Source organism: Hippoglossus stenolepis, chromosome 1, assembly GCF_022539355.2.
Source record: "Hippoglossus stenolepis isolate QCI-W04-F060 chromosome 1, HSTE1.2, whole genome shotgun sequence".
In the NCBI taxonomy this organism is placed as follows: Eukaryota; Metazoa; Chordata; class Actinopteri; order Pleuronectiformes; family Pleuronectidae; genus Hippoglossus; species Hippoglossus stenolepis.
In genome coordinates, this window is record NC_061483.1 from 26350369 (window position 1) to 26377489 (window position 27121).

General features: G+C 42.7%; 1 protein-coding gene across 2 annotated transcripts in view; it reads left to right on the plus strand.

The window, feature by feature from the left end:
* The window catches only part of cdh8 (cadherin 8), a 92579-nt gene that overhangs the window by 22080 nt on the left and 43378 nt on the right, over window positions 1-27121 (plus strand). For both annotated transcript variants that reach the window (XM_035155679.2, XM_035155759.2), the window contains exon 3: window positions 12275-12569. In XM_035155679.2, coding sequence (XP_035011570.1) covers window positions 12275-12569 — 295 coding nt within the window. The remainder of the gene's footprint in view (window positions 1-12274; window positions 12570-27121) is intronic.

Below are 27121 nucleotides of genomic sequence, written 5' to 3' on the forward strand. Positions count from 1 at the left end.
TTAGAGTAAAAACATATAGATATTAGACTGTCAATGTCATTTCTAATAGCATGAAGGTCTCGAACCATACCATTATTTCTACGTGGAGCTATTAATTCAATTATGAGTTAAAACGTTATGCTCATAACTGTTAATGAGCAGTGATCTTTTATGTTTGAGCTTTCTGAGGATTATTCAAAAATAAGTGGAGTATTGTTTCCTGAAATAGATTTAGCTTTTGATTATTTTTTGTTTGTGTGCAATTGTTTTCATTACAGTGTTTATCACAAACGCAATTTCAATCATTCCCAAATCTCAGAGATAGATATCTACAAACCTGAGCGAATCCAACCGACACCATCTGCATGGATGAACATGACTGCACATATCTTTGATCTAGCTCATGTTTTCATTATGGTTCTGATTTCCATCCAGCTCAAAATGCATAAAGAGCAATGCTATTCATCTTAATCAACTCAGCACAGACAAAGGCACAGCAGGTCTGACACTACTACACACACTTAACTCCGGTTAGGAGCGGATCACTGTCTGTGACTGGCTGTCATTAGTTAGTATTCTCAACACCTCCTCACACCAATTCACTGCATCTTTAGAAATACAGAATTTACAAATTACTGCATATACAACCTCATTTTAACTTTTGTATTACATGGCAAATTTTGGTTCGCGTCTTTCCTCCTTCTCTCCACACTGAGTTTTCCAGAACATGATCTTGTGTACAAATTGCTTTTAATATACATTTGTATTAACAGCGTATACGACAGAGTGCATGTTCCACTTGAAGAGCAACTTCACACCTTGTCTGGAGGGTGGGGGGGGGAAGTTAGGTTGTAATTGTTTCAGGAGTCATTTAGCATCAAGTGGACAGACTCAGATTTACATGTATTTTCTAGATTCCCTCTGAAAAGGGAAAACAGTTTCTTTGTGGTTTTACATAAAAAAGTGGATCTGGCATGAAGTCCCTCTCTTTATTTTGCCTCTCAATCAATCAATCAAATATTATTTGTATAGCCCATATTCACAAATCACAATTTGTCTCATAGGGTGTAATAATGTGCGACATCCTCTGCCCTTAATCCTTGACAAGAGTAAAGAAACACAACCCAAAAACCCTATTAACAGGGGAAAAAACAGAGAAACCTCAGAGAGAGCCACGTGTCAGGGATCCTGCTCAGAAGTGCAATAGATATTATTATTATCTGTCGTTATTGCAGAGAAAGAAGCAAAAACAATAGTAAAGACATTCCTTATAGTTGTTTTACCAAATGTACATTATATTATTTATTATATTTTCACAGTTGTATTAGACAAGCCTTTTAAGTCTGTGCTGGTGATCATAAAATATTTGATTTCTGACCCCACATGATGCTCTAGGGGGTGTTTGTTTTCACAACAACATGAATTCGAAAAAAAAACAACAACATTAAAATGTTCCAGGCTTTCATGACAGCTGTCCTGCACACATGCGTGTCCTGTTCTTCCAAACTGTGCTGGAACCCACGGCGACCTGTGTGCTGTGTCGGGAGCATGCTGACATTTACGGAGCAGTACCTGAATGCAGTCATGCAGGTTCTCTTTGCAGTAAAAGCATCTCTCAGCCGGGTGGTCCACGCCACCATTGTTAGAGTGCCTTATTCTGTCAAGCCCCAGGGTACTGGCTCCACCACCCCCTCCGCTCCACGCGCCCCTCATCCCCTTCACCACCGTCATAACTCCCACAGCCGCTCCTCTCCTATTCGGCGGCATGGAAAATCCCCCATGAGCCGCTCCTCTGATGTAAATCACAGGTAGGGGAAATGTGAGCCCGGCTGATGCACCGGCACTGTGCCGTGAAATCTCTGTTGACATTACTGACGGGCGATTCTAGAAAAACACGGAGCGAGAGCAGGAGAGGAGGGACAGAGTGATAAAGAGGGAAGGGGAGCGAAAGAGAAAGATATGACGAGACGTGAGCATCTCAGGGAGTCACTTTGGACTTTTTGTCTCTTTCTGACTTACAATGTGTCTTTGTCTCCAGGTTGATGGACTGAGCTCAGCGGGCCACATGCTTTCATCTTCAGTGAGATTTGGAGATTTGGCATGTTTAGTGATTCTTTTTTTCCCCTCCCTCTTTTATAGGCTGACAGAGAGACTACCTGTTTTTATTGGTCTTAAAAAAGCCACTTTAATTCAGTCGTTGCATCTTACAGCTCTAATACCCTCTAGGCCTAACCTGTTTTCTTACTTTTCTTTAGGCAACCTTTTAACAGACAAAGATTGATTTTTTTCCCAGCTCTGGTAGCTTTGTTATGTGATGGAAAGAAGTGTGAAGATGCAGGTAACTTGAAAATGAAGTGAGGGTAACAAGGGAATCAGGGAAATGGGTTATGAGAGGCAATTTCCATGCCCACTCCCCCCTTTCCAAGCACCGAGGGGAAAAGTAAATGACTTTAACTTCAGTGTATGAAAATATTTTGTTGTACTCCGTCTCCAGTGTGGCACTTCATGACGGCTTTGATATCATTTCTGATGCTGCCTCTTGCTTTGTGTGCTATTGGAGTGGTGCAACGGGCTGTAAAAGTCGACCCTTTTTAGCCAAAGGATGCGATTATGTAAGTGAGGGAGGCCGTGGATATTTGTCTAATGTGGCAGAGGGGGACTGGGTTGTCTCTAAGTGACATGGTAATGCACTCGATGGTCGTCCATGTGGGTTGAGGGAAGGGATAAAAGGAGCATGTCATCGCTGTCCGCCGAGCGAGACAACAGAGACGACTCTCTCCTCTCCCTTGTCTACTTTTTGCCTGCTCCTTGTTCCTTTGTTCTCCCTCCTGCCTCCCCCGCACCCTGCCTCACCCTCCGTCTCCGGGCCTGTGTTCCAGAGACAGAGTGTGAAACACGTATAGTGGCATCATGACACACAGAAAGAGTGCTTGTGCTTGTAGCAGCCGTCCACTCCAAGGTGATCTGACATCTTAAAGCGATGCTCGGCGGCAATTGCACATTCGCTCAGACAAGCGTGTTGACGTCACCCCCACCTCCCTTACCAGTCTGAAGCCGGCTGCCAAGTGCTTCCGCGAAGAGGACGACTTAATTGTTTCTGCCACAGCCATGCCTCTTCTTCATTTTTCTCTCTTTCCTTCCTAATCCCAGGGACGGGGAAAATGGAGCTGTTATTTGCATGTCTAATGATACTCAATATCACAGGCCTCTCAAAGGAGAAGGCACAGATGATTATTAATATAGCGAATGAAGCCCTCATTTATACTGACTTTTGTTCTTAGGCCCGAGAAAATACGGTTTTCCAATACCTGCCTATTAAAAGCTGTTGAGAGGTATGAGCTGGCTTTAAATGTGGAAAAACTGCAGCAGATACTGTACAGGCAAAGCCGCTCGGAGTCAGTGCAGATGCTGCTATAAGCTGCTAATCCTGCTGCAGATGAGATCAGAGCTGCTATTAAACATACAGGTCAAGGTCCTGTTTGTTTGTTTTTGACTTCACCCCCTGCATATCAATCTGGCCTTAGATGTTGTGGCATTCAAACTTACAAATCTGACTGATCGAAATGAATTGAACATTACCCTTTAGTATAATAGTGCTGTAGCCTGCAGTTCCATGCTGAAAAAAGACCTACTGTGGAGAATTGCTATAAGACAAACAAAGGCGCTTAGCCAAAGCTGCCAGAGTCCATTATTCAAGACCCAGTACAGAAAAACTTGCTGTACACCTGCAGGACTTTTCAACAGCAACAATGCATGCCTCTCCAGCAGTGGCACTTGGCATTGAATCTGGCTAATTTGCAGGGCTCCTCAGGTAGAGAACAATGACTTTGACAGCTCGAACAGGCACTGTGGAGCACATCTGCATTAGTATGCAGGAATAAGCCCCAAATAATGGCTCCAACACGGCATGTCTTCCAATTATGGAAATTGTGTGCATGTCTATATATATTCTTGATATGAAACACCTCTTGAAACCTATGGGAATGCAAAGAAAATCAGAATGGAATTTCCAATCCCCTGCGGGGTTTGATAACAATTGTCTTAATGACTGTAATTAAAGTTTACTTCATCACAGGTTCACAGTGGATGTTACAATCTGTGCTCCTGCATACGGGGCCAAATGTAGATGATTTAATATGAAAAGTGTCTCGTGTTTCTCACTGTTTGACAGGGACAGAAGCAAAGTTACAAGGTACAGGGCTGTCCTGAGTACTTTATATTTAGCTGATATCTCAAAGAATAAATTAGAAATTTAACGTTTACTTGTAATGGGATATTTTAATGATGTAAAATTGCTGTTTAAATCATGGCACAATACATTTTATGGGTGAAACTTGTGTTTCACCCACAACCGATTTTTGGAACTGTCCACTTGACTTAAATAATTGCAACACCAACCGCATAATATGTCAAAATCAAATCTTATATGACTAATTATGATATATGAACGTTTTACATTTGTACATCTGCACATTAACAAACCCCTCACTCATTGACAGAATTGGGGTCCACTGTATATGTTTATGTTTTAAATTCTATTTTGTGTACACTTCTTTAATAACGTAAAGAATCTGAGTTCTTCTTCCAGCAGTGCTACTTTCAAATGTTGTAGCAAACTTTTTCCACAGTAGCTACAACCCCCCTTTCCTACTTTACTTTCCCACACATGAGCTCCAACACTTTGACCATGAAACGTATCTCGTCACCATGTGCTGTTTGAGACATTTAACAAGATCACAGAATCACATGTTTGACAGACAGAGTTTGTGTTAATACTCACATCAACGCTCACACTGGTTAAACCACCAGCATAAAAAAAAAGAAGCCTGAGAGAGTGAAATAAAGAGTGCGTGAGGAAGGGAGGGAGCGGAGCAGAGAGGGGGGAGTAAAATGTTGAAATATGAATTACAAACCCGAGCACCATCTGGATCGAGAAAATACACATCATAGTGGAGAGCTGGCACACTGAATTAGACTTACTACGGGATCCATCTGCACCTCGTGAAATCAATCTCATTCCTTGATTTGATTAGGTCAGCCGCACAGAAGAAAGAGAAAACTGTTGTGCTCCTTGATTAAGCTTGTTTTGTTTTGCGCCCCTCCACACCCACCCGCCTCCGGCATGCTGTGTATACCGATGAGTCTGGGGCCCACAGGTAGGGTAATGACAGTAGTCGAGGTTAATGCAAAAAAATCTCCCTCTATTTAACACGCAGCGTGCGCACCACAGCCCCCGTAGCTGAGCTCATTTACACTCTTTCACGGCTCTCTGTCTTTATTGTTTGGAACGTTTATTTCTCTCTTTCCTTTTTGTTTGTTTGTTTTCGCTCCAATCAAAGATTGTTCTGGGAGAGGCTTAATTCTGGAGCTCTTCACAAGATACATGCAGAGCTGCCATGAATCGGGCCCATCCACTCTACCAGAAGTCGTGTGTGTTAGTTTTTTTTATTTACCTTTGCTTTTTGGAGTTGAGGGCTGTATCGGGCACACGACAGTGAACAGACTGAATATGTAATGCTCTCTCGTTCTTACAACAGGGTGTAATGGGCATGTGGTACAAATCTATACTGGAGATTGCTTGCATACAATAGGTCATTCTCGAAGTGAGAGCTGATGTAGCTGAAAGCCCGGGTGCTTTATTTTCCTACTTTCCTATTCTCTCTCTGCAGTGACACTGTATCCTCCCGTGATTAAAATGCATCCTCCTGTGCATCCACACCCACAAACAAAGGGCTTTTCATGGGTGGCTAAATCTAATTGTGTTGCCCTCTTGTATATCTACCAAAGGTAGCTGCTTTGACTGATTCTCCAGAAGCAATAACGCGCCGGTGGCTGTGAATGCAGCACATGTGCCATTGCTCAAAGTGCAGGGATGGACAGCGCACACATTAGCCCTGATTGACCTTGGTGCAGATAGCACACAAATCCAGTGCAAATTGTCTCGTTTGTTGTTTGTCTCATTAATTTGCGATTGTCCAAGGGGAAAATAAAACAGAATGGAAGCAGAAGGCAAAAGCTTGCCGATGATTCGGTTCGCAAAAGCCGTGTGGAGGAGGCACAATGCTGGGAGTCTCGGTGCTGATTGTAATTACGGTGCCTTTTCCAAGTGGCGCTGGCTTCAATTACAAACCATCACCTTGGCTTGTATGTGGGTCATGACACCATCTCTCTCTCTCCCAGGGTCTGCACTGACAATAAATGAACAGGAAAACATGCAAGGCTCTTTTCCCCCCTTTTTTTGGCCTCCATGAATACTGTGTCTGACCTCTCAGGACAGCTATATTGATTATTGTTCTGTTGCGACCGAAGCCCACAAATCCCCGTGGATTTTATTCTTCCGTGGCCGCTGCAGGAGAATAATAAGAGATAACCTCAATTTCTCAAGAGTTTTATTTTAACTGAGTTGAGACAAATCTGTATTAGCTCACAAGAGAAGTAAAGATTAATTAATCGTAGGGCTACATCAGCATTAAGATAACACCTTTACAATTGGCCTTATTTGTGTGATGAAAAATTAAGGCTACATTATTTCTGAATGAATTTCTTTTTTTAACGGCGACATGGACGTTCATTATATGGTTTCCTCCATTAAGGTCTGTTGTGGCTCGCACCAGAAGGGAACTTTTCAGTCCAATTTGATAAAATGCTACGTGCCATGAGACAGACTGCAGGGAAAATGTTCCCAAGAATAGCTAAGAGTATCATATATCATGGATCGCACCATCTGTTCCGTACATTCAAAATGTTATTGCAATATTTAGAATTACAGATTATTCATGTAGGTGTAATTAACAGAGTCGAAATCCACCGAATGGGAGGAAACTACTATTCATTTGCAGACATGTTTGAATCTATCTAGAGTAACTATTTAGGCTGCGGTTGCCTGAGGGTGTACAGATGGAAAGAGAAAAAAAATGGTTGCTCTAATTTTATCAGTTTTGGCAATGAATTAGCCCTTGTTGATCCCTCATTGCAAAATGAAACCCTCTTAAATGATTTTTTGGGATCACTGTGAGACTGGGTCACACTGACCAGATGAGGAACTGAGCCATAATAAAGGGGCCGAACAGAATAGAAGAAGGTCAACATCTGGCTGTTACAAAGGGTGCTATGTAAACTATTCCATGCAGCGCGTGGCCTTGGGGTCCCCATACATTTTACATAACAACACGCAGCCTGCTGCATATTTAATGGTTAACAAGACATTTCCCCCCCAGTCTGGTCTGGTCATGCAACCTAGGTTAAACAAACCTGTCATATCCGCCACATCGGGATAGTGCTAAACATGACATTTAGAGTCCACACAGTGATGCATTATACAGCCCATTTTCATGCTGCTCTACAGTATGTCTTTGCCACTCTACATAATTTGCTACAGTAAATGTCATCTAGTGTTACACACTGTCTTATTATAAATAACAGTGTTGGAAAGCAACTACATATTCAAGTATTTTAAATAACTACTTGCACTTTTATATTCTTGTACTCTCACCCCTACATTTCAGAGGGGAACACTGCACTCTTTACTCCACACCATTATTCTCACCGGGTGCTTGTTACTTTTAAGATTCACAAAAGTCATCATTATCCAGACAAAGCAGCTTACTCGTTGTTGCATCAGTGTTAACAAACTTGTAATGTCACATGTAATAACATATGAGTCACAGAGGCCATTACTCTGCAGGACGAGTATTACGTTTGATGGCTTTAGTACATTTTGCTGACAGCACTTGCAATAGTGTGTTTTCACACTGTAGTACTGGTGCTGTGACTCAAATAAAGAATCTATCACTTCTTCCACCACTGAAATAACATCTACACATGTCTTTATGTAACTGACTTTTCCTAAGATTAGTGATCTCTGGAGAGAAGTCATCTCTGACCCCTATCAAGGGCTATCTGGGGCAGATTTGGGGAGAGGGCAGTCCGACGTACTGTGTGCAGTCTGTTCTAGAAGACAGGGGCTGACAAGCGGCATCACAGTGACAGCATGTCCTCCCCCTCGCTCCCGCTTCTGTCTCCCTTGCCTCCTCCAGTCCTACTGGTACATACATAGGAGGAGAACATGTCCTATCCAACATTTGCCCTGACAAGGAGCAAAATCATTAGTTCCCTTCTGTAGGGCTACATTAACCATGTGGAACCCAGGTTCGATGTGGTGGTGCTGGTGACGGGGATGGTGGTGGGGAGTGGAATCTGTGGAACCTTCCTCATTAGGACACAGTGATTGTTCAAGTGATTGCCATAAAAGCTCATCTTCAGCAGGGACTGACATATTTCCTCCTCCGCTGACAGGATAAGCAGTCCCATGCAGCCCTGATTGGGCGTTGTGGCTGGCAAATAGAGGTGTGCGCAAGTGTGTACGCGTACATGTGTGAGCGGGGGCATGCACACAACAGGACTGGCACCGAGCAGAGAGCGCTGCAAAGTACTGCCATGGGATAATTTCTTCAGTCAGCCAAGGCTCTCCTCATCATCCTGAGCTGCAGCCTCAAAATATATGGATGTCTTTTCTTTTCAACAGCCAGAGTACAGCGACTAAGTCATAATAACTTTCCACACACACACACTGCACTCACTGATGGTTTTATTACTTCTTTATGATAGCCTCTGTCTGCATTCATGAAATAATGCAATAACTGTTAACATTGGTCACAACTAGAATGACACTGCACATCATGGGCAACATTTCAATAATTTTCCAGGTGTCGCTCTCTCCACCAGTCCGAACAAAATGATCCATGGGTGTAAAGAGCCTCCACTCTGCTCAAAATACTCTATTGATGTTTTGTGACTCCACTCTGCATTGTAGCACATAATCATCATGAGTACACTATGCTGTTATCCATTATGTGCCCATTTCCTGAATGTCACTGTCAATGTCACTGATTGTTGGTGATGTTTTAGTTGCCCAGGCAACTCGGCTAATGACAGGGACCTGTGACAGACTTCCTTTAACCCCCCACTCCCGTCTGTAATTGTACTCTGTGATGACTGTGTGTGTGCTCCAGTGCGCAGGCTGTCTAAGAAGTGGGCGACCAGGGCATTTAGGGGAGACATCAGTGTTGGGAGCTGCAGCTGGTTACAGCCGACTCACCTCAACTTTCAGGGAATGGGGAGTTAAAGTGCCACTTTCTAGCAAAGTGATGATTGAATGTTTGACTTTCCGTTTTGAAAAGAAAGCACACAGTGTGCCAATTTTTTTTTGCAGGTAGAGGATGTATTCATCCACCTACAGTTTTTGTTAAGGTGTCAGCCAGAATGCACCGTGGCTTATACCCAGACACCTATGCAATGTGCTAACTTAATTATAATATGAAATGTTAGAGCTGTCCACAATGCCCTAAAAATTCAAGACACAGTGACAGTCCTTTTGTGCAGTTTCCTAGTGTTGGTTCTGTTTATAATAGTGCAGCCGTAATGATAACAGCTATTTTCATTTTATGTACAGTAATGAAGTCTTGATTCTTTCTGTGGAAAATATAAGACAGAAGTAATGCACCAGCTTACTGTCACTGTCAGTTGCAGGCAGCTCTTCCTCCCCCTGTGTTTATCCTTGCAGTTAAATGTTACAGTTTCACCACTTGATTGCATGACTTTACATCCTAACTTTGCATAAATGAAGCATTATAAAGTAGCCAGCTGCTCTGTGCCCAGATGATCTATTGCTGCTCTGTGCGCAGTGATCTATGGCGCAGGGTATAAGGGACAAAATCAAGCCTATACTGAGAAGTTGCAGGAGGCCTCTGGTGTGGTCGTCGTCAGGAGTGGTGAAATTACTAATTTATAAGGCATTACATGGTCTGGTCGCTTTGACGGACTTGAATGAACCCTCAGTCCTGGCAAGGCAGGCTTTTTTTCTTTCTTTCTAAGCTGCTGAACTTTTTATTTTTAGGGTTTGTCATCTATTTTAGTGGTTTTGTCGGTTCACTTTTACCATTTCTGTTTGTGTGCATTAGTCTTCATTTGTATTTGTACTTTATTATAAAGCTGTTCGCCAGCTTTAAAGCATATTGAGTCGGACTGAACATATAATTTATAAACTGAATTTCATTTATTGATGGGTTAATAGAGGGCGACACAGTCTAACTGAGACCCTACGCGGCCATAGTACAACCAAATTAATATATGTATATATATATATTAATATACAGATTTATACTCATAGTCAGACCAAGATTAACTGTAGTAAAATTATCTAAATTCAAGGTGACACTAGCTAAACATTTCATTTTAAAAAGCACACTCTTATTCATTCGCTTGTATATTTTTTATGCAACTACATCAACATAAATGTGCATGATGTTCTCTACTGACCTTGAAAACAGTAGGAGCCAAAACCTCCTCAACGTAAGGCCGACTTTACTCTGAAGCTTGTGATTGTGTTGCAAACTCCTCATCGGCATCTGCTCGTTGCCATGGAAGTGCAGGTGTTTAAACACTCCTGTCAGTTCATTCTGACCTTGAGCAAAAGATCCAGAATGAAGATATTCATACCTGTTTTGACATGTTGTAAGACTTTGGCTTTGTAGCGTGACCTCCCCTGACAGCGTTAGTGTCAAGTGAAGTAGTGGCGTGTCAGTGCCAAGCACACCAGGATTAAATTGTAGCTGCCTCGCTAAAATATTCACTGCGTGATATATGGTGCAACCAAAACCAATATGCAAGCTGAAGTAGTCAAGTTGGAACTCTTAGAGGGAAACCAGCCACATGCTGTCATGTACTGTAATGCCGAGCCGCGGGCACACCGCCTCACACAAGAAGTCACAACATAGGATAAAAAAACTCAATGACAGACCATCATTAATTTGAGCTCATTTAAAGAGTTTCTCAGTGTGCAGGATGTTGTGAGGCATTTGTGTTAATGAGCTGCATCATTCATGTGAAATGATGGCACAATTAGGAAAACAAAAGTGCAAGGTGTGACAATTTAAGTGAATGTGCTTTGTCAGTGTCTGCAAACAACACCTCAGAGACGGTATATGCATAAAAGGCGGCTTATAAAAACATTGCGGGGGGTTTAGAGGTCGGGATTTTCACCGACAGATTTTTACCTTGCTATTCTGCACCCTTGCCACGCTCCCACAGGAATCGCTGCTGAAAGACTGAGGCAGGAAATGAAATTAAAGCTGCTGAATACAGATGTTTTGATGAATGCCTCGGCTGTGTGTGTGTGTGTGTGTGTGTGTGTGCGTGTGCGTGTGTGTGTGTGTTTATGAGAGCCGCGTATATTAACAAAAATACGAGCTGAAGAGAGGACGGCTGCCAGCTGTGTCACAGCTACACTGCACTTCGTTGGATCTGTAAATGTTCTGCTTGCTGTGCTCGGTGCCTCTCTCCTCTGCTCTGAAAGTCACTCACCTTGGGGATCAAGAGGCTTATTTGAAAGGTGACTTACAGTGAAAGAAGTGCTCTCTCTGTTCATGTAAATAGAAAGCAAGGTCCTCAGCTTCACACATGAAGCCCTGGTGCTTCTTTTGTTCTATGACCTCTTTCTTTCGCACCATTGTATCTCCTGCCCTTCCAATTTACCTCTTTAGCTTGAAACGGCAGACGATTTTTGCCTGTTCTTTTGTCCACAGATGTTTCCACGGCCTCGTGTAGCATTGTAAGACTCATTAGTTATACTCAGCCCATGTGGCGAGTGGGAGCCAGCCAGTCAGCCTAGCACGTAATGCAGCTTTAGTGAACTAATGAAACTGTAATTACAAAAATAATGAGGAACATGCAGTATAGTCCAGTAACTTTGGGGCTAGTTATTCGTGAGCATGAACCACTGTGCTCACAGATTCCTCCTTAATTTTTCATGGATTCTGATACTTTTCTGTTCTGGCCGTGTTGTGGAATGCACATTCAGAACGCTTCTAGCATCTTCGTATTGTGAATTTCAGACTGTAGGGAGCAATATCCCCCCACATTGTGTGTTTCTATGATGTATTTGCGACGTAAAAACAAGGAACAATGTAGGCTAAGGTCCATTTCCTGTGCTACTTATAAAGTTATTGTCCCCAGCGGGCCTCATTTAGCAAAGTGTAGGCTATGCTGAGGCACGTTTAGTATCCCTGCTACACTAGTTGCCACCAAGCACAGCAGCAAAAACAACACATTGCAGTCATATTGCAAACTTATCTGCATTTACACGGCGAGACGTTCCAGAATGTGCTGAGCTTATCAAGTTGCATTAATTATATCCCCCCCCACCCTCTACCCTCTTTTTTCTGTTTACACAGTGGAATCAAACTGACTCTGCTGCACCTTTAAACTTACATTTTTTTACTTTGTCTCTCCATTGCAGCTACACACAGACTTGGATGTGGGCGGCAAGAACATCAAGTATGTCCTAGCGGGCGAGGGGGCAGGCACCATCTTTGCCATCAATGAGTTAACTGGCGACATCCACGCCATGAAGAGGCTGGACCGCGAGGAGAAGGCAGAGTACACACTGACAGCCCAGGTTGTTAATGCCGATACAGACGAGCCCTTGGAGCCACCGTCCGAGTTCATCATCAAAGTCCAGGACATAAATGACAATCCCCCACAGTTCATCGAAGGCCCGTACAGAGCTGCTATTCCAGAAATGTCTGCTGTTGGTGAGTCACAATAGACAAGCTTAAATTCTGGTCCATTCCGCACGCAGCACTCATCAGTGTGTGAGATTCCTGAGACGGCAGATCTATAATGGGCTACTGCATAAAAATAATGAGTGAATAAGAATAAGAGGAAATGAGCATGCCTATTTACAAGCCTGCCCGCTACGACTGTCTCCGCAAATGAAAATACAAGAATGATAAATCAAATCAAATCACGAGAACTTCACCCATAGCTCAGTGCTGCAACTTCAAGTCAACACGCGCTTAGCACGGCCGCGCGATGCAAATGTTACATCCACTACAAACACAAAGAAGTGACAACATGCACAACACGAGCCAAACAATCTGTATGTTGTAAGATGAAAATACTCACAACACTGGGGGAGCAGGAAATGCTCCTACCGCTCTTCACACACAACTCGAGTTGTGCAGGGGGGAGCAGTATTAGCACATTTCAGACATGCTACAGCAACATCAGCATATGTAGATACAACACTTGCACTTCTGGCAAGCATAACAAAATGCTATTTTCCTCTTTGTGTGGGTCAAGGGTCATGCTGCCTTATGATGTAGACCATTTGGGAATATGTTTTTTTAATTTTTTTATTGCATTCTTTACATTTTCATGAGTGCAGTCAGTCAGTTATGTGATGACTAGGATCAAGTATTATTCATGGAGAGTTTAGAAAGGCCCAGACTGTAATATTTTATTGATGGCAAAATCTGTAGACCATTGGGACTAGCAATAGAAACCACTATCGACTACCTTATTTAGTATATAGAATATAGAATTGGCCGTTGAACATTTTTTCTTCCTAAATCCGAATTCATGCGAAGCTACCCTACCCAGAGCTCTATGCTGTACCCTGACATGCACCTCCCCAAAAATATAACGACACGTTGAGGCGACGCAGACTGCAACAGCTGTGATTGGTCTGCTTGGTAGCATCACGTTTCAGGCAGACTCGCCGCTAATTTGAATTGAGTTGACAAATGTACATAAATTACTTTTCTTCGTTGCAGTTCTTTAAGAAAAAGTAATTGCTCTGCAAAAACATCAGCTCCAACTCCAACACGATCCACTTAGTAACATTCACTATTATCCTGACAGAGATGACAGAGAATTTGTAAATAAGTGGACCAGAAACAAGAAGACACTCAACACCAGCATAGAAACTCTACAGCCACTAGCGTCGCGGCTGTGTAATTGCAGCATGACCCACACACACCTATGCACAACTATGACGCGTAGCCCAATTCAGAAGCATGAATTGGGCCTAACGCAGCTTAACGTATCTCACTGTATAAATATGTGCATTCCAAGTCTTTAATTAAAGTATTTTAAGTATAATCATAGAGGAAGTAGAAGAACCCAAATAAAAGCACATAAAAGGTTTGCATTCACAACACACAAATTGTTAGCACCACCCTGTCACTTAGCTTGACGACACTGACTGATGCTAATTGCCACGAGCTATCGTTCTACAAGCTCCCACAGACTGGTACACAAACCACTGCAAACACTTTCTGTTTCACTGTATGCCAATGTATTCATATATTCACATTCTTATCGCATCCATGTATTTAAATGGCCAGTGTGTGATGGTCACATAATTCAAATGTCTAGCTCATGTAGAATAGGCAGAGGCCTGTAAGGGGATCAGTATACTGTTTATTTTTTTACACTGGCACTGACCCCAGAGCAGCAGGAGTCTTGTAGAAAATGTTTCCATCAGTAGCAGGAAGGAGATCAGAGTGTGTCTTTATGCCGTTTTGACATTGGAGGAGTTGAGCGAGGGTACCAGGGTCTGTTGTTGGGCGACAAGCACTTGTTATTGTGTTTCCTCATTGAGCTTCCTCTTGTTACCTGTCACGAAGCTGACAAAACATGCTAGGGCAGATGGTGTTAGGTATGTAATGGAATCTGTTCCCTAAATCCCATCTGTGGGATGCACCCTCCGCTTCAGCTCCTCGACGTAACAGCGATTTGCCTCAGATTGTCATGATCGATGTTGCTGGTTGTTGTTGGCTGCTGCTGCGGGTGCGAGCAAAAAGGTACAAAATACAACGCAAAACTATCCATGTAAACACAGAATAACAGTGAACTCTTGGTGTCTGAGCTCTGTTGCTTGATCCTTGCAGCTCATAGATTTGGATTCGGTTGAAATGTACTGTAGCTCTCCAAAGGGTTTTGTCTGTGCAGTGCAGGGACAGCCACAGTGATGGGCTAGACAGGCAAGTCGTAGCTGACAGCAGCCTGTGATTTGCCAGTGGGAATAATGCATAAGAAATGGAAATCAAAATCTCTTTGTTGACTGTTGTTCCCTTTTGTCACTACTGATTAATTAAACATTCACGAATGCTCAGTTGTTTGCTTGAAAGGCTTTTCTTTTAGCAACTAGTTTCCCTCTTGTTAAGTTTTCATGTGCTGTGGAATTATTGGGAGAATTAGAGGCTCTGGACAAACCAACAATAAGTCATTCGTCTCTCTCTCCTCATATTCATAAATCACGGGTTTCTTTACAGTGGTGTTTCATCTTTATCGCACTGAAATGAGAATGTGCTCAGGACTCAGTGGATTAGTGGAAGTGTGCTGAGCAGTGGATAACTAATAAAGTCCAGAGGAAAGGGAGTGTAAAATAAACGGATGTTGTTGAAGTTGCCGGCGTATGAGCAAATCTCCACAGCGGCGAGGAACTGGGAAGCATTAAAATGTAATTATGGCACATGCTATGAAATGCCGCATTACATCTGGTATTGAGTTCAGACAGTGCTGAGTATGCTGATGTATTCCTGCTCGGCGTGAACCCACCTGCATCGAATAATCAAAAAATCTAATCCGCACCGTAACAGGCTGGTTCTCCTGACGATGTTATCCACTTACAGAGCTTGTCAGTTCCACTCCAGACTTCATCAATGTCTTACCAGCTCCTTACTTATCAAGAGTGTATCCGCTTGGTATCAGTGAGACCAGGGACAATATCAACACCCACGTTTTATCTGTCAAGGACTACGGCGAGATAGAAACCCCCCTCATTGAATGTCACCATCCCCCATAGGAAACGGTCCCCACAGCCGGATGAGATATGTGACATGGGCCGCTGAGGTCACCACGTTTCCTGTGTGCGGAGGAGCATAGAGGTTAATGGGAAATGAAGGAGAAAGACCTTTTGTTCTTCCTTTAAAAGGGCCAGTCGGATAAGACGTGTGGCTTTCTCTGACTTTTCTCTGACTTTCATTGCCCCAAATTGATGAAAATGAAGGTGACCACCGCTTTGATTGTTTAGTGTATCATCTCTCAAAGTACAGTGCAACGATGAGAGGAAGTGGAGAGCAGAGGTGGTGGTTGTGCTGCAGGAGAGAGGCCCCGAATTTGATCTTATTACTGTAATGATCCAGTATAAGGCTTAAGATTGTACTGTTTTGTTTGAATTGGTATTTCTGTAGGGCTCTGGTCAAGGGGGAAAAAAATCCATCCAACAAATGTTAACTTTTAGAATATGTTTTTTTTTAAGCCAATAGAGTTTTGGCACTTTCACGTGGGCAGTGCAACAATCTAACACAAAATTTAGATTACTTTTGTGATTCATAGACTGTACATAAAGAAGGAAAACCCATCTTCACAAATGAAACCAAAATATCCTGGTTACACGCTGCCATCTTTTGCATTTTGAACCAGAGTCCGCACAGGATCAATTGGGGAACGGTATCCGGTCTCGCGGACCAATCACATGTCTCAGCCGCCAATCCCGTCTTTTCACTCATCAAATAACAAATTAAAACCAAACATCCTTAAATAATGAGCGCTTCGACATTTTTCATTGTGATAAAAATGACCTTAAATGATACATTTATTTAACATGCACACACATTTTTAGTTTGGCCCTTGTCCCATCCACATATTCAATTGTGATGCTTTGGCTTCACTTTTGGGTAGCAGTCATGTCATCTATCGTCACATACAGGCTATGTGGTGAATATATTAGCAATAATATATATAAATATATATTTATATAAATATATATATACATATACATTTTCACTCTATGGTCTGTATTTGTCTTTATGCAAGAAAACAAAATGCTAACTGCAGCTCATTTCTGCAAAAACTAATTGCCAAAAATGCCACCTGCCATTGCTGGACATGAGGCTCAGTAAATGCTCTTTGGCTACGCACAGTTGCTGCATTGGGGCGTTGTGTCACTGCAGGCTGCAGTCACTGCTCTGGCCTGGTAAATTGGGTGCTGTAGGACTTGTCACTACACATACTGCACTGTCTGCCATGACAGCCAACTAGATAAACTGATAGGACAGTGTCGAGTTACTTTAGTTACTTGAGATAGCCGTGTTTTGACTGAGCTAAATCTAATGCTAGTTTAGATATTCATTTTCATCCAGTTAACATTAGAGTTCCACCACTGGAGACAGCTATTGGCGAGGAAACAAAGTTTATACTGAACTTACATTTGTGCTGTAATTTGTAGTCAATATCCGTAAAAAAATGTAAATGCTAATGTTGTAGCAAACAAAAGTAATGCATTTTAATTCGTGCATCTTTAATCATCTGCAGTATTTTTTTATTATCTAATTGATTTTTCAATGTCTTACAAATCCAGAGGTTGTCTAATTTCTTCCAATTCTAATCTTCAGGGCAAGTACAGGAGCATGTGATCCCTCTTTTAATTGAAGGATAAAAAGCCAAATCATTATCAATCCTCTTAATAAAGTGAATAGTTGATATACCTCTGCACATCGCTCTTGTGTTCTCAGTTTCATAAGTATATTCATTAGATTATTATGTTTCACTGTCACTTCCATTAAAAGCTTGCTTGTGCAGGCCTGGCCAAGATTTGAGTTGTAATTCATTTGCATTGATTGCACAGATCTCACAGGATTCATGGATCCTGTTTCCACGTTATTGGGGTCTTCGACTTTAAGGCCACTACAAGCTGAGAAATTCACACCTTATGTTCGTCGACCATATGCTCAAATTCTGGGGCTCTGCTACCCTTCTGCAGCTAACAAGGGGGTTGTGATGTAGTTGGAAATAACAAAGTCTTGAAGTGACGCCGCAGGTAATTAGGAGGAGGTCGCTAGTCCCTCCTCCGTGCACTGGGGGAGGTGGGGTTGCAAATGACAATAATTGCAACGCTGCGAAACCAACTTGCTGAAAGTTGTTGTGGCGGATTAAACTCGTGCGAGAGGTGCCCCTGGAGCGTTGGGCTGTGAGTGAGCTTCATTATCAGGGCGATTAATAAACAGGCGTGTAGACAGATGGCCCGTCTCCCCTTCGCATGGGCCGTGCTCTCTGAAACCCGACCAAAATGAGTACCTGTACGGATGCGCGGATCCTCGCCAAATGTGTCAAGATCTGCTAAATTGGAGTGCAGACATAAAACTGAAGTGACATTAATAGATTACCTGGAGCTGATTTGCATTTTCAGAGTTATTATGGGTGTGGGTAACAGGACTAACAGGCTCCGTCGTCTATGTAGGGCCTTAATGATGTTTCTGATTACACTCTCATCACCACCGGCAGCTGGGAAAATAAGTAAAGGCTTGTCATCACAGATTTGGACGATAAATGAGCAGACTTGATCAAGAGGAGACGTATGGAAATGAGCGAGATGCAGACCTTTATCGGAGCTGATCGTCTCATGCTTCTAACATTCAAACAGCAGAACGCTCACTGTGATCGCTGGTGACTTAATATCCACATAGTTTTATAAGTGATACACTGAAACATAATCCTGCATGAAGGATAACATTGTTAAGTACAACTGTGTGTTTCATCAAAGCATGAAACCCTCTGTGTGTGTCTCTATGTGTATCTATCTATCTATCTATCTATCTATCTATCTATCTATCTATCTATTAATCCATCCATCTTTTACTGATTTATATTACTCTTCTCTTACTTTCACCATCTTTCAGATCAATACAGAGAAGTTGAGCTATTTTGAGAGCATTTCATGCTCCACTTGGGCCAGATGTTCTATAAAAATCCCCTTCCTAGATAAACCTAAAAATATGATTGTACTTTGCTGATCTCCGTATTAAATCTTGAACATATTCTGGAAAGTCTGAGTGTGAATGCATTAAATGCAGTTTAATTTCTCTAAACCCTAGCAGTATTTCAGGGTCACAGCAACCCACATGAGTAAAGGAAGCACATTAATAGTGCATCTTTTTTCTTGCATTTCTCTGTTGAGCTTTGAGCAGAGAGCTAAGAGCGTGAGTGTCTGGTGTTTGTGTCTCTCTCTTCTCTGATCCTAGACTCTGGTCTGGAGCTTGGCAGATGGACCGAGTGGCAGGGGGCCCTTGGCCCTTTAACATAGTGGGCAGCTGGGCTAGAGCTGGGCCAGTGCCGGGCTGGGGCACATCTGACGACCAGGCTCCTGGGCTGGGCAGGGACGTGGCAGACCGGGGCTGTGGTGATGGTGGTGGGTGGCTCACAGGCTGAGCGGGGGTCAGAGGGGGTCAGTGCAGTGAACCTGGCCAAGGCTCTGACTCTCTTAGGCCTGTCTAACTGCCAGAAAGCGCACATGCCAACCTGCCCTTTGCTGTGGCCGTGCTAAATGGGGATAGGACAGGCCTCCGAGGCTGAAAGGATTTAACTGACATGCTGGAGTTTCTCTGTAAATAACCTGCTCCTCCGATCTATCTCACCTCATTTGGCTACAGCATCTGCACTTGTGCATCTGTGTATGTTCCTGTGTTTGTGGGTGTTATAGGCTTGTTTTTTTGATCCACCTCTGTTTGTGTCTGTGATACTTGTCACATGTCACTAACCCAGCGACTCCTTTTTCTTTGTGTGCATCCATTCTTCTTCACTGCTCGTGGCTGTAGCAGCTGCTGATAGAAGAAAATCACTGGTAATTCAGCTTCTCTTTGTTCCACACTCAGGCATTACATCGCCCGTATTGGAAAAAAAATGGCAACACAGGTATTCCCCAAAAATAAAAAAACACAAAATTGCATCAAACACGCACACACAAACAGTCTGTTCAACATCACACACACACAAATGTGTATGACCTATTCATCATATGTTATTTATCATCCAATGTACCTCTGAATTATGTATGTAATATCATCAGTCATAGATCTAGATACAGTAATATAAGCCCTTTAGAGCCTCCTGGGGCTTTATTGCAGGCAGATATACATACACATGTACATGTGAATGAATGCATAGCTCATGAACACATGCAAAAGTGGATATGAGTGCACATATGTACTAAAGCACATATATCCACTATGGTAGCATATACAGCCACCTTGCCACTGTAAAGTTGCTGTTGTTCAGGAGTAATTTGTCCCTGCTCCGCTGTGTAGTCCACAGAGACGCAATCTTTGTCGCTCTCTCTTTCTCGCTCTCTCACTTTCCCTCTTGTTCACACTTTTTTCTCCCTCTCTGTACTTCTCCCTCCCTCGCTCTGCCTTTCCCTTTCTCGCCATCGCTCTCTCTGTTGCTAAGCTAATGCTCTCTCTCACTCTTCCCTTGAGGGAGAACAAAAAAGTAGCTGGCTCGTAGGTAATGAAGCCCTTCAATGTGATCTGCATAAGATTGCCTCCCTTGCTGCCCTCGCTGCCTTGCCCCAATGAATAGCAAAAGACTCTCAATGAGTCTAAGGACAAAAAAAAAATCCCAGGATTTCTGTAGCCACGGTGTTGTTTCTTTTGCTTTTTTTTTCTGTGCCCATGAAGTAGAAAGAGAAGGAAAATGAAAAGGAAGGAGGTAAATAACAAACAAAGTTCATGAAAAGGAGTGTGTGTATTTGTGTTATAGAGCATGTGTGCAAGCTGTTGTGTCTGTTTGTATGCAGTGATGAGGAGAAGGATGTGAAAGCTGAGGCCACCCTCTGTGTACCGCTGAGTTGTTGAATTAAACTGATTTAATGTAACAGGGTCAACAGTGGTACAATGAGACATTGGGGAAGCTCAAGTTGAAAATTAAAGTTATTTGGCTCTACGCAGTTTTTAAACATTAATAGCTGCAGTGTTGGAATTAATAAATTAAATACCAGCGATATCCCAGCTTACTTCTCTGTTAAATTAAGTTTTTACAGCTTTGAAATGCATGTTGAGTCTCATTTTGTACGGTCATGCTGTCAGACGCTGCTAATCATTGTGTCAAGGTCAGTTAATCAGTTTGAGAGTGAAAACAAGGACGCTGCATCCTCACCTCAGCGGTGCTGCAGGGGCGGACAGGAAGTGATCCGCTCCCACAGCGAAGACACTGCAGTGTCCTCTAATGGCCACTGGTGGGCAGATTGATGAGTGAGTGAGTGACGTAGGATGGACGGATATAGACAACAAAGCATTATTTGAATTAACTAGTGCAGTGGCTGTTACAATATATTGTCACTTCTTTATTGTTTGTGTGCTGAACGTTGTGTGTAGAGGTTTTTAAAAACAGTCAATGGTGCAAAGTAAAGGGAGAAAACTTTGTGTTCATCCTACCTGGTGAATCTGCAATGAAGATTTTACCTAAAATGAAACTGAATTTGCTGAACTATTGTTTACTGGTGTGGCTTATATATAAGTGTGAATGATTTAATGAACAGTTTTTCATACATTGCATGTCGGCTATTTCAGCTGTTGAGCAAGTGACACAAATTACCAAAATAAAAGCTTTTCAACTCAGCTCGATATAAAGCTTTACAGCAGCAAAACGGACGTTGTGCTTTTACTCTGAAGACAACATGCTAATGAGCAAATGATTGTGTGATTGGTGTTGCCAATGACAGAGATCTGCACCAGTAAATCTTGTGTCAGTCCGATACGGTGAAATGAAAATCATGAAATCATGCAAATAATCTGGCGGTGACAGATATAATTGGCCGCAGTCTTCAAGTTGCAAACCGCTGCTGTGGTTTGTATGAGGACATAGAAGAAGACATGTTCAACTCGACCCTCAGACTAAAGGCACACTGCCCCTCCCCCAGATTCTGCACTACATTCCTCCAGGAAATTTACAATAGTCTTGCCAAGTGTGAAGCTGATTAGATGAGCGGTTAATGAGATATGCGTTCCACATAGACAGACAGAAAGACTTTTATGGAATTAGCAGGTAGATTAAGGTTGAACCAGACTGATTGATTTGTAATCTAAATATGATTAAGAACCAAATAATAAGATATTGATTAAACATTTTTCATTTTTCAGGGCAAAACTACCAAACATTCACTATAGTTCCAGCCTCTCAGTTGTGAATACATGCTGCCTTGCTTTGCTTGTTTTGTCCAGCCAACAGTCCAAAGTCCAATTCAAAGATGTCACCTTGTTCTTTCATAGATAGTAACCGTGACTGGTTTTATAGTGGGTTGAAATGGGTGGTAAAGGTTTTGTTATCTGTTTGCTTTGAATTTGAATCTGCTCATTCCCGAGCAGTCACTGACGGCAGTACAGTGCAGAGACAGTTGGTACACACTAAAAGAATAATTTCAAACTGAGACGTTCAGCGCACCGTGGTAAATTGTTTTCATTTATAAAAAAAAGAGGCTTCTGCAGCCAAATGAGGAGCAAAGTCAAAGAAGACACATGAAAAAATAAAAATAGTGGTCAAAATCAATGCAGGGTATCATGATTGTAGTCCCTTATTTGGTTCATCTCCAAAAGAAAGATCTACTGGATTCTCTGTTCCACTTTCTTGCCTGGTTAACACCTTCCTATTGAAACCCACACTCAGCCTAATGAAGGCCTTTGGTTAGAGAAAATACAACTGAGATTTTCTCAGGCTTCATGAAACTCCTCAGCATGATAAATGTTCATTCAGCTAAAGTTTCCATGCAGACCATACTGTTCTTTTGAATGCCCTGGTTCATGATTAGCCTTCGTTCCTATCAGTATGTTATACTGTGAGTGCACTGACCACAGCTTGGAGTTGGACCCTGTAATAGGTGCCCTTCTGATGACACAGTGGAGAGTGGACGACTTTGAGTTGACACAGAGCAAAACCACCTAAAGGGCCATACATCTTTAATGTTTTTGACTTATTTGGTGTACATTTTTCGGTTATGTGTAGATACATGGTTTTTTTTGCACATAGGCCCTCAACAGCAACAATATCAGAAACACAGATGTAGTATACTAACAGTGATGTACAACAGCTGGCCTTCAGCCTGTGACCCCAGCACACCCGCACTAAACAGTAAACTATGGCCTTGAGTATGTTATTGCTTTCTACAATTTACAAGTCACCACAGATGTAGAGCTCTTGCTTTTTGAGCAGATGGGTTGCTTGTATGTAATTCTGTGCTCCCCAATAAATGGCACACTGTAAGACTTTTTTTATCATCTACAGTGGTGATGATGACAAAAACAGTCTTCACATATACAATTAATTGCGGAACACAGAGTTGCATCCATTAATAGTGTGTATGTGCCTGAGCAACTTAGTTATTAGCTTGTTAAGTGCTGACAGCAATAGTGTCATATACTACACTTGGATCGGAATTGGCCCCTTTTTTAAAACACATGACAAAGAAGTCAAATGAATAAAATTGATATTAGAAGAAAAAATGAACTGATCCCTTATTTTCAGCGTCACAATCCAACATCAGCTCTTATCACAGTCAGCAGAAGGGAAGTTTCACCTACCGTTGCAGCGTTATCTTGGCACTGAGTTGACCCCTGTTAGTTGGACCCACAGTGATGCCCTCATGGTCTTTCTCTCCCTGGGACACAGCCATTGCCAAGCAAAGATGGTCTGTCTATGAGGCTGATCACCTGACCTGGTGATGTCACTCCAGGGTTGATGCAGCAGATCTTTAAGGTCAAAGAGGATTTCTGCTGAGGACTGACCTGTGGTTGCTGCCTTCTGGCCCATCATTGTTGTTGTCAGATACAACTCGGATATGTTCACTTTCTACAGACTTGAGTCTCACCTTGAAAGTAATTTTGTTGACTGCAACACAAACATTGCAAGAATACCAGAAAGGCTTGGTGAGCAGGTGCAAGATAATTTTCAAGGACAAAGACCAAAACGAGATGAATTTGGAAAGAAGGAAAACGAAAGAAAAGCCAATTCAAAGAAAGAGTTTTAGATTTGTTTAGTGCCAAAGGTGCAGAGGAACAAAGGGCTGTCAGCTCTTTTATCAACCGACGGGTAGGCTTGCATTATGGGTGAGAACAGCCCTGACACACACAAATTGCAACTTATCTCCAGTTATCATCCATCGCCTTGAAGGGAACCAATTTTCAGTTTAAATTATTACTGAGTTATATTAGCGGGATAACTGAATATTTGTAATTCAGCGAAGGAGGGATAGCATTGTCATATCACTTCAGAAAAACATGTCTGTGTGTGTGTGACAGAGAGCGAGAGAGAGAGAGGGCAAGTCTACTGATCATGATGTGTATCATTTTTCTGATAAATTTCCTTTGCACGCTATATTTCATGGTTTTGAAGAAATGAACATCTCTGTTTCACTAGTTATTTGTTTAACCTTGTCTTGTCCTTTACTTGGATTGTGATCAGGCTGACGCTCAAATGCCAAAGCATCTTCACTTCCGGCTTCTTCTTTTTTTTATCATGTCAATCAGCCTCTCTGGGTTTGAGGACAGTGGTTCCATATTTTTTATTGTGAGAGGTGAGAAGGATGTGTGGCAGCTCCTGAGGGTTTATACTGTTTATCTCTCAGTGGAATTCAACAGGAGAAGGAGGGTTCTCACTACACACACATCACATCCAGCTGGAGATAGATCTACTGAAACTCACTCAGTCATACACTTACTCACTAATTGCATAACTGCCCTCATGTTTTATTGACACACTGATCTGGGATCATTCACTTTACCTCTCTATGCAATGCTGCTGAACTGTACAACATCTTGAAAGGAGGACATTTTTTTGAAATATAGTCAGGGATTCCTCAAATATGACGTTTGAAAAATTCTACTTACCTTATTTATGGAAGTAATCAAACTTTTCCTGTGAGTGTGTGTGTGTGTGTGTGTGTGTGTGTGTGTGTGTGTGTGTGTGTGTGTGTGTTACATTAGCCACCAGTGACGATGGTTTGCAGTCATGCTGGTGAGTGGGAGGTCTGCTCTGCATCATCCCTATAGCAGGCAAAATGAGGAGGGCTCCAGTTCGCACCTCCAACTTGGCAAATGCTTACTCATATCTGCTAAGATGCCAGGGTGCTTTCTCACACACATTCGTCAGTACACGGCCACGGCTCGGCGGTTAATTATTCAAGAGGAGAGTTATAGATATTTAATGTAGTGTTGTAGTGCCTTTTCTGATACACTTTTCCTGCTTTGCATTCATTCCTCTTTGCTGTTCTGCGTCTCTGTATCACTGTACCATGGATTGTTCACAACTTCATTCCCACTTACTCTGGCTTGAGAAAAAAATACAGCGAGAACTCTTTCTCTCTGTAGCTCTGCTACCAAAAGTCAATGTGAATGTGGGATTTGTGTATTGGAGGCCGCGCACCCTCCTGGTGCTTGAGGTGGTTTTGGAGCATCGAGCAGCATGAACAGGATCCTCTGTACTCTCATCCCTCCATGTGTGCATTATTAATTGTCTGAGGTACCAACCCCAGCTATTTAGACCCTGCAGGCACCTGGCACTCATTCCTAAAATTAAAAGCAGCGATTGCATCCCATTAAAACAGATAATAACACTTTTAAAAGTTACCTCTGGCTCCCACAAAAGACCATGTAGGCTTCAGTTAACAGCAAGAGAAACAAAGAAGAACTGACATAACGAGAGACAAAAAAAAGGGTCTTTATGTGCCGTGTGTGTGCATGTGTGTGAGTACAGCTTCAAGTGGCTACAGCCGCAAGATTCATGTGGCGTTCTGTAGCTGGCAGTGGAGGGGATTGGTCAGTGCAACATAAATGGGGGTGGAACACATTCATCAAGGTGGCAGAGATTTGAGACTAGAGAGGTCCATCCAATCACCAGCAGAGAATAAAGGGGAGAGGCATAAAAGTCTGCACAGCAAGGTCATTTGAAAAAGAAGCTGATAAGACGAAAGGATCAAATCTCCTATACAGCCGAGGCCCTCCTCTTGATGTCTGTCCCCATTAACTAAAGCCCTCGCCTGGCTTGTACAGTTGCAGCCACGCCTCAGTTGTCTGATACAATGAAAGAGAAGGAAAAAAAAAAAAAGGAAAAGAAAAAAGACTCGTCTGCCATGCTGCCACTGCCTTTATTTTGTCATCAGAATTTATTACCTTGCTTGTAATTTAGTTTGTAATCTTTTTCTTTTTTTCTTTTCTTGTTCAGGTATTACTTTAAATTGAATTGTTTTGTTTTATGTATTTTATTGAAGACTCATACCTCATTCGGGTTTGGTTACTCCCTGTGCTTCACCCTCCTGTCCTGCTGTCTTGCAGCGGGCTGATTTGTGGCATTACACAGGCTTCTTCTGCTCTGGCTGTTTGTGGACGGGAACACTGGCAGCTCTCACCACTGCAGTATGGATTAAGTCAGTTTGTGGTTTTACCACAGTCACAGTCTGGTGTCCACACACAACGACACGCACACAAACACCAACACACACGAAGGCACCAGACAAACACAAACACAGTCAATCCTACAGCAGGTTTACTATGTCACACTGGGGGCTGCTGTGTAATTGGGTGAATCTGCTCTCCAGCACGCTGCAGAGATAGCCCTTTAAAATTTCACCTCACTTCTGGTGTAAACAAACCTTGGGATTACTAGGGGAGTAAATCCACACTCCACTATTTCTGTCGTTCTCTCCTGTCACTCCCCCTCTCTTTTTTTCGCGCTGGCCGCCCACTTGGAGAGTTTAAGGCTGTGTTAGGTGTTTGCTCCAAATCTGGAGTGCGTTCTGTCTGTATTCCTGTGTTTTATGAGTGGTTTCACGTTAACAAGAGGAGGAGTGTGTGTCTATCTCCATCACGGATACAGGTGCATGTGTGTGTTGGCATGTCTGCCGCACGGACACTTTATGTGGCGGCATGCCGCTTTCTGTCTGTGTGTTCTCCGTGATGGATTGCTTGTCAGGCGGCAGCATAGCACCGCTCTCGCCGGCTGACGGAGACATTAAGTCACCAGTCACGTAGACGTACTACGTTTCAACATTCCTCTGGGGGGGAAAAAAACCGCTTTAACCCTTCTCACTCCAGGACGCCTGTCAGATGACAGAGTGTATTACTTAGGAGGTGCTCGTCGCTAAAACCTGCAGCATGGCTGGATTCAGTGGAGTTCAGTGTCTTAATGCAGTTGTGTGGGAGGTGAAGGACCTCTGTCACACGTTGCTTTTAGATGGGCCAATTGCTGGAGTTATGGGCCACAGGCTGTGTGCTAGCACTGTCATTGAGAGGCTTGAGGTTTTATTGTACTTCTGCAGGCTGCAGGAATAGAAAATATGTAATTGGTCGAAAAAATGTTTTTGCACTGCCCTAGCCTGGTGGAGTCACTGCTGAGAGACGATCCAGAATGTGGACACATTTGATCATGCTTGCTCCAAGTTGTTCGCAACTGAAAAAGAAAATAAAAAGGATTGACTATACACCCCTTTTGGTAAGAACTTATTTTGTAAAACACATCAGTGTGTTATGAAATC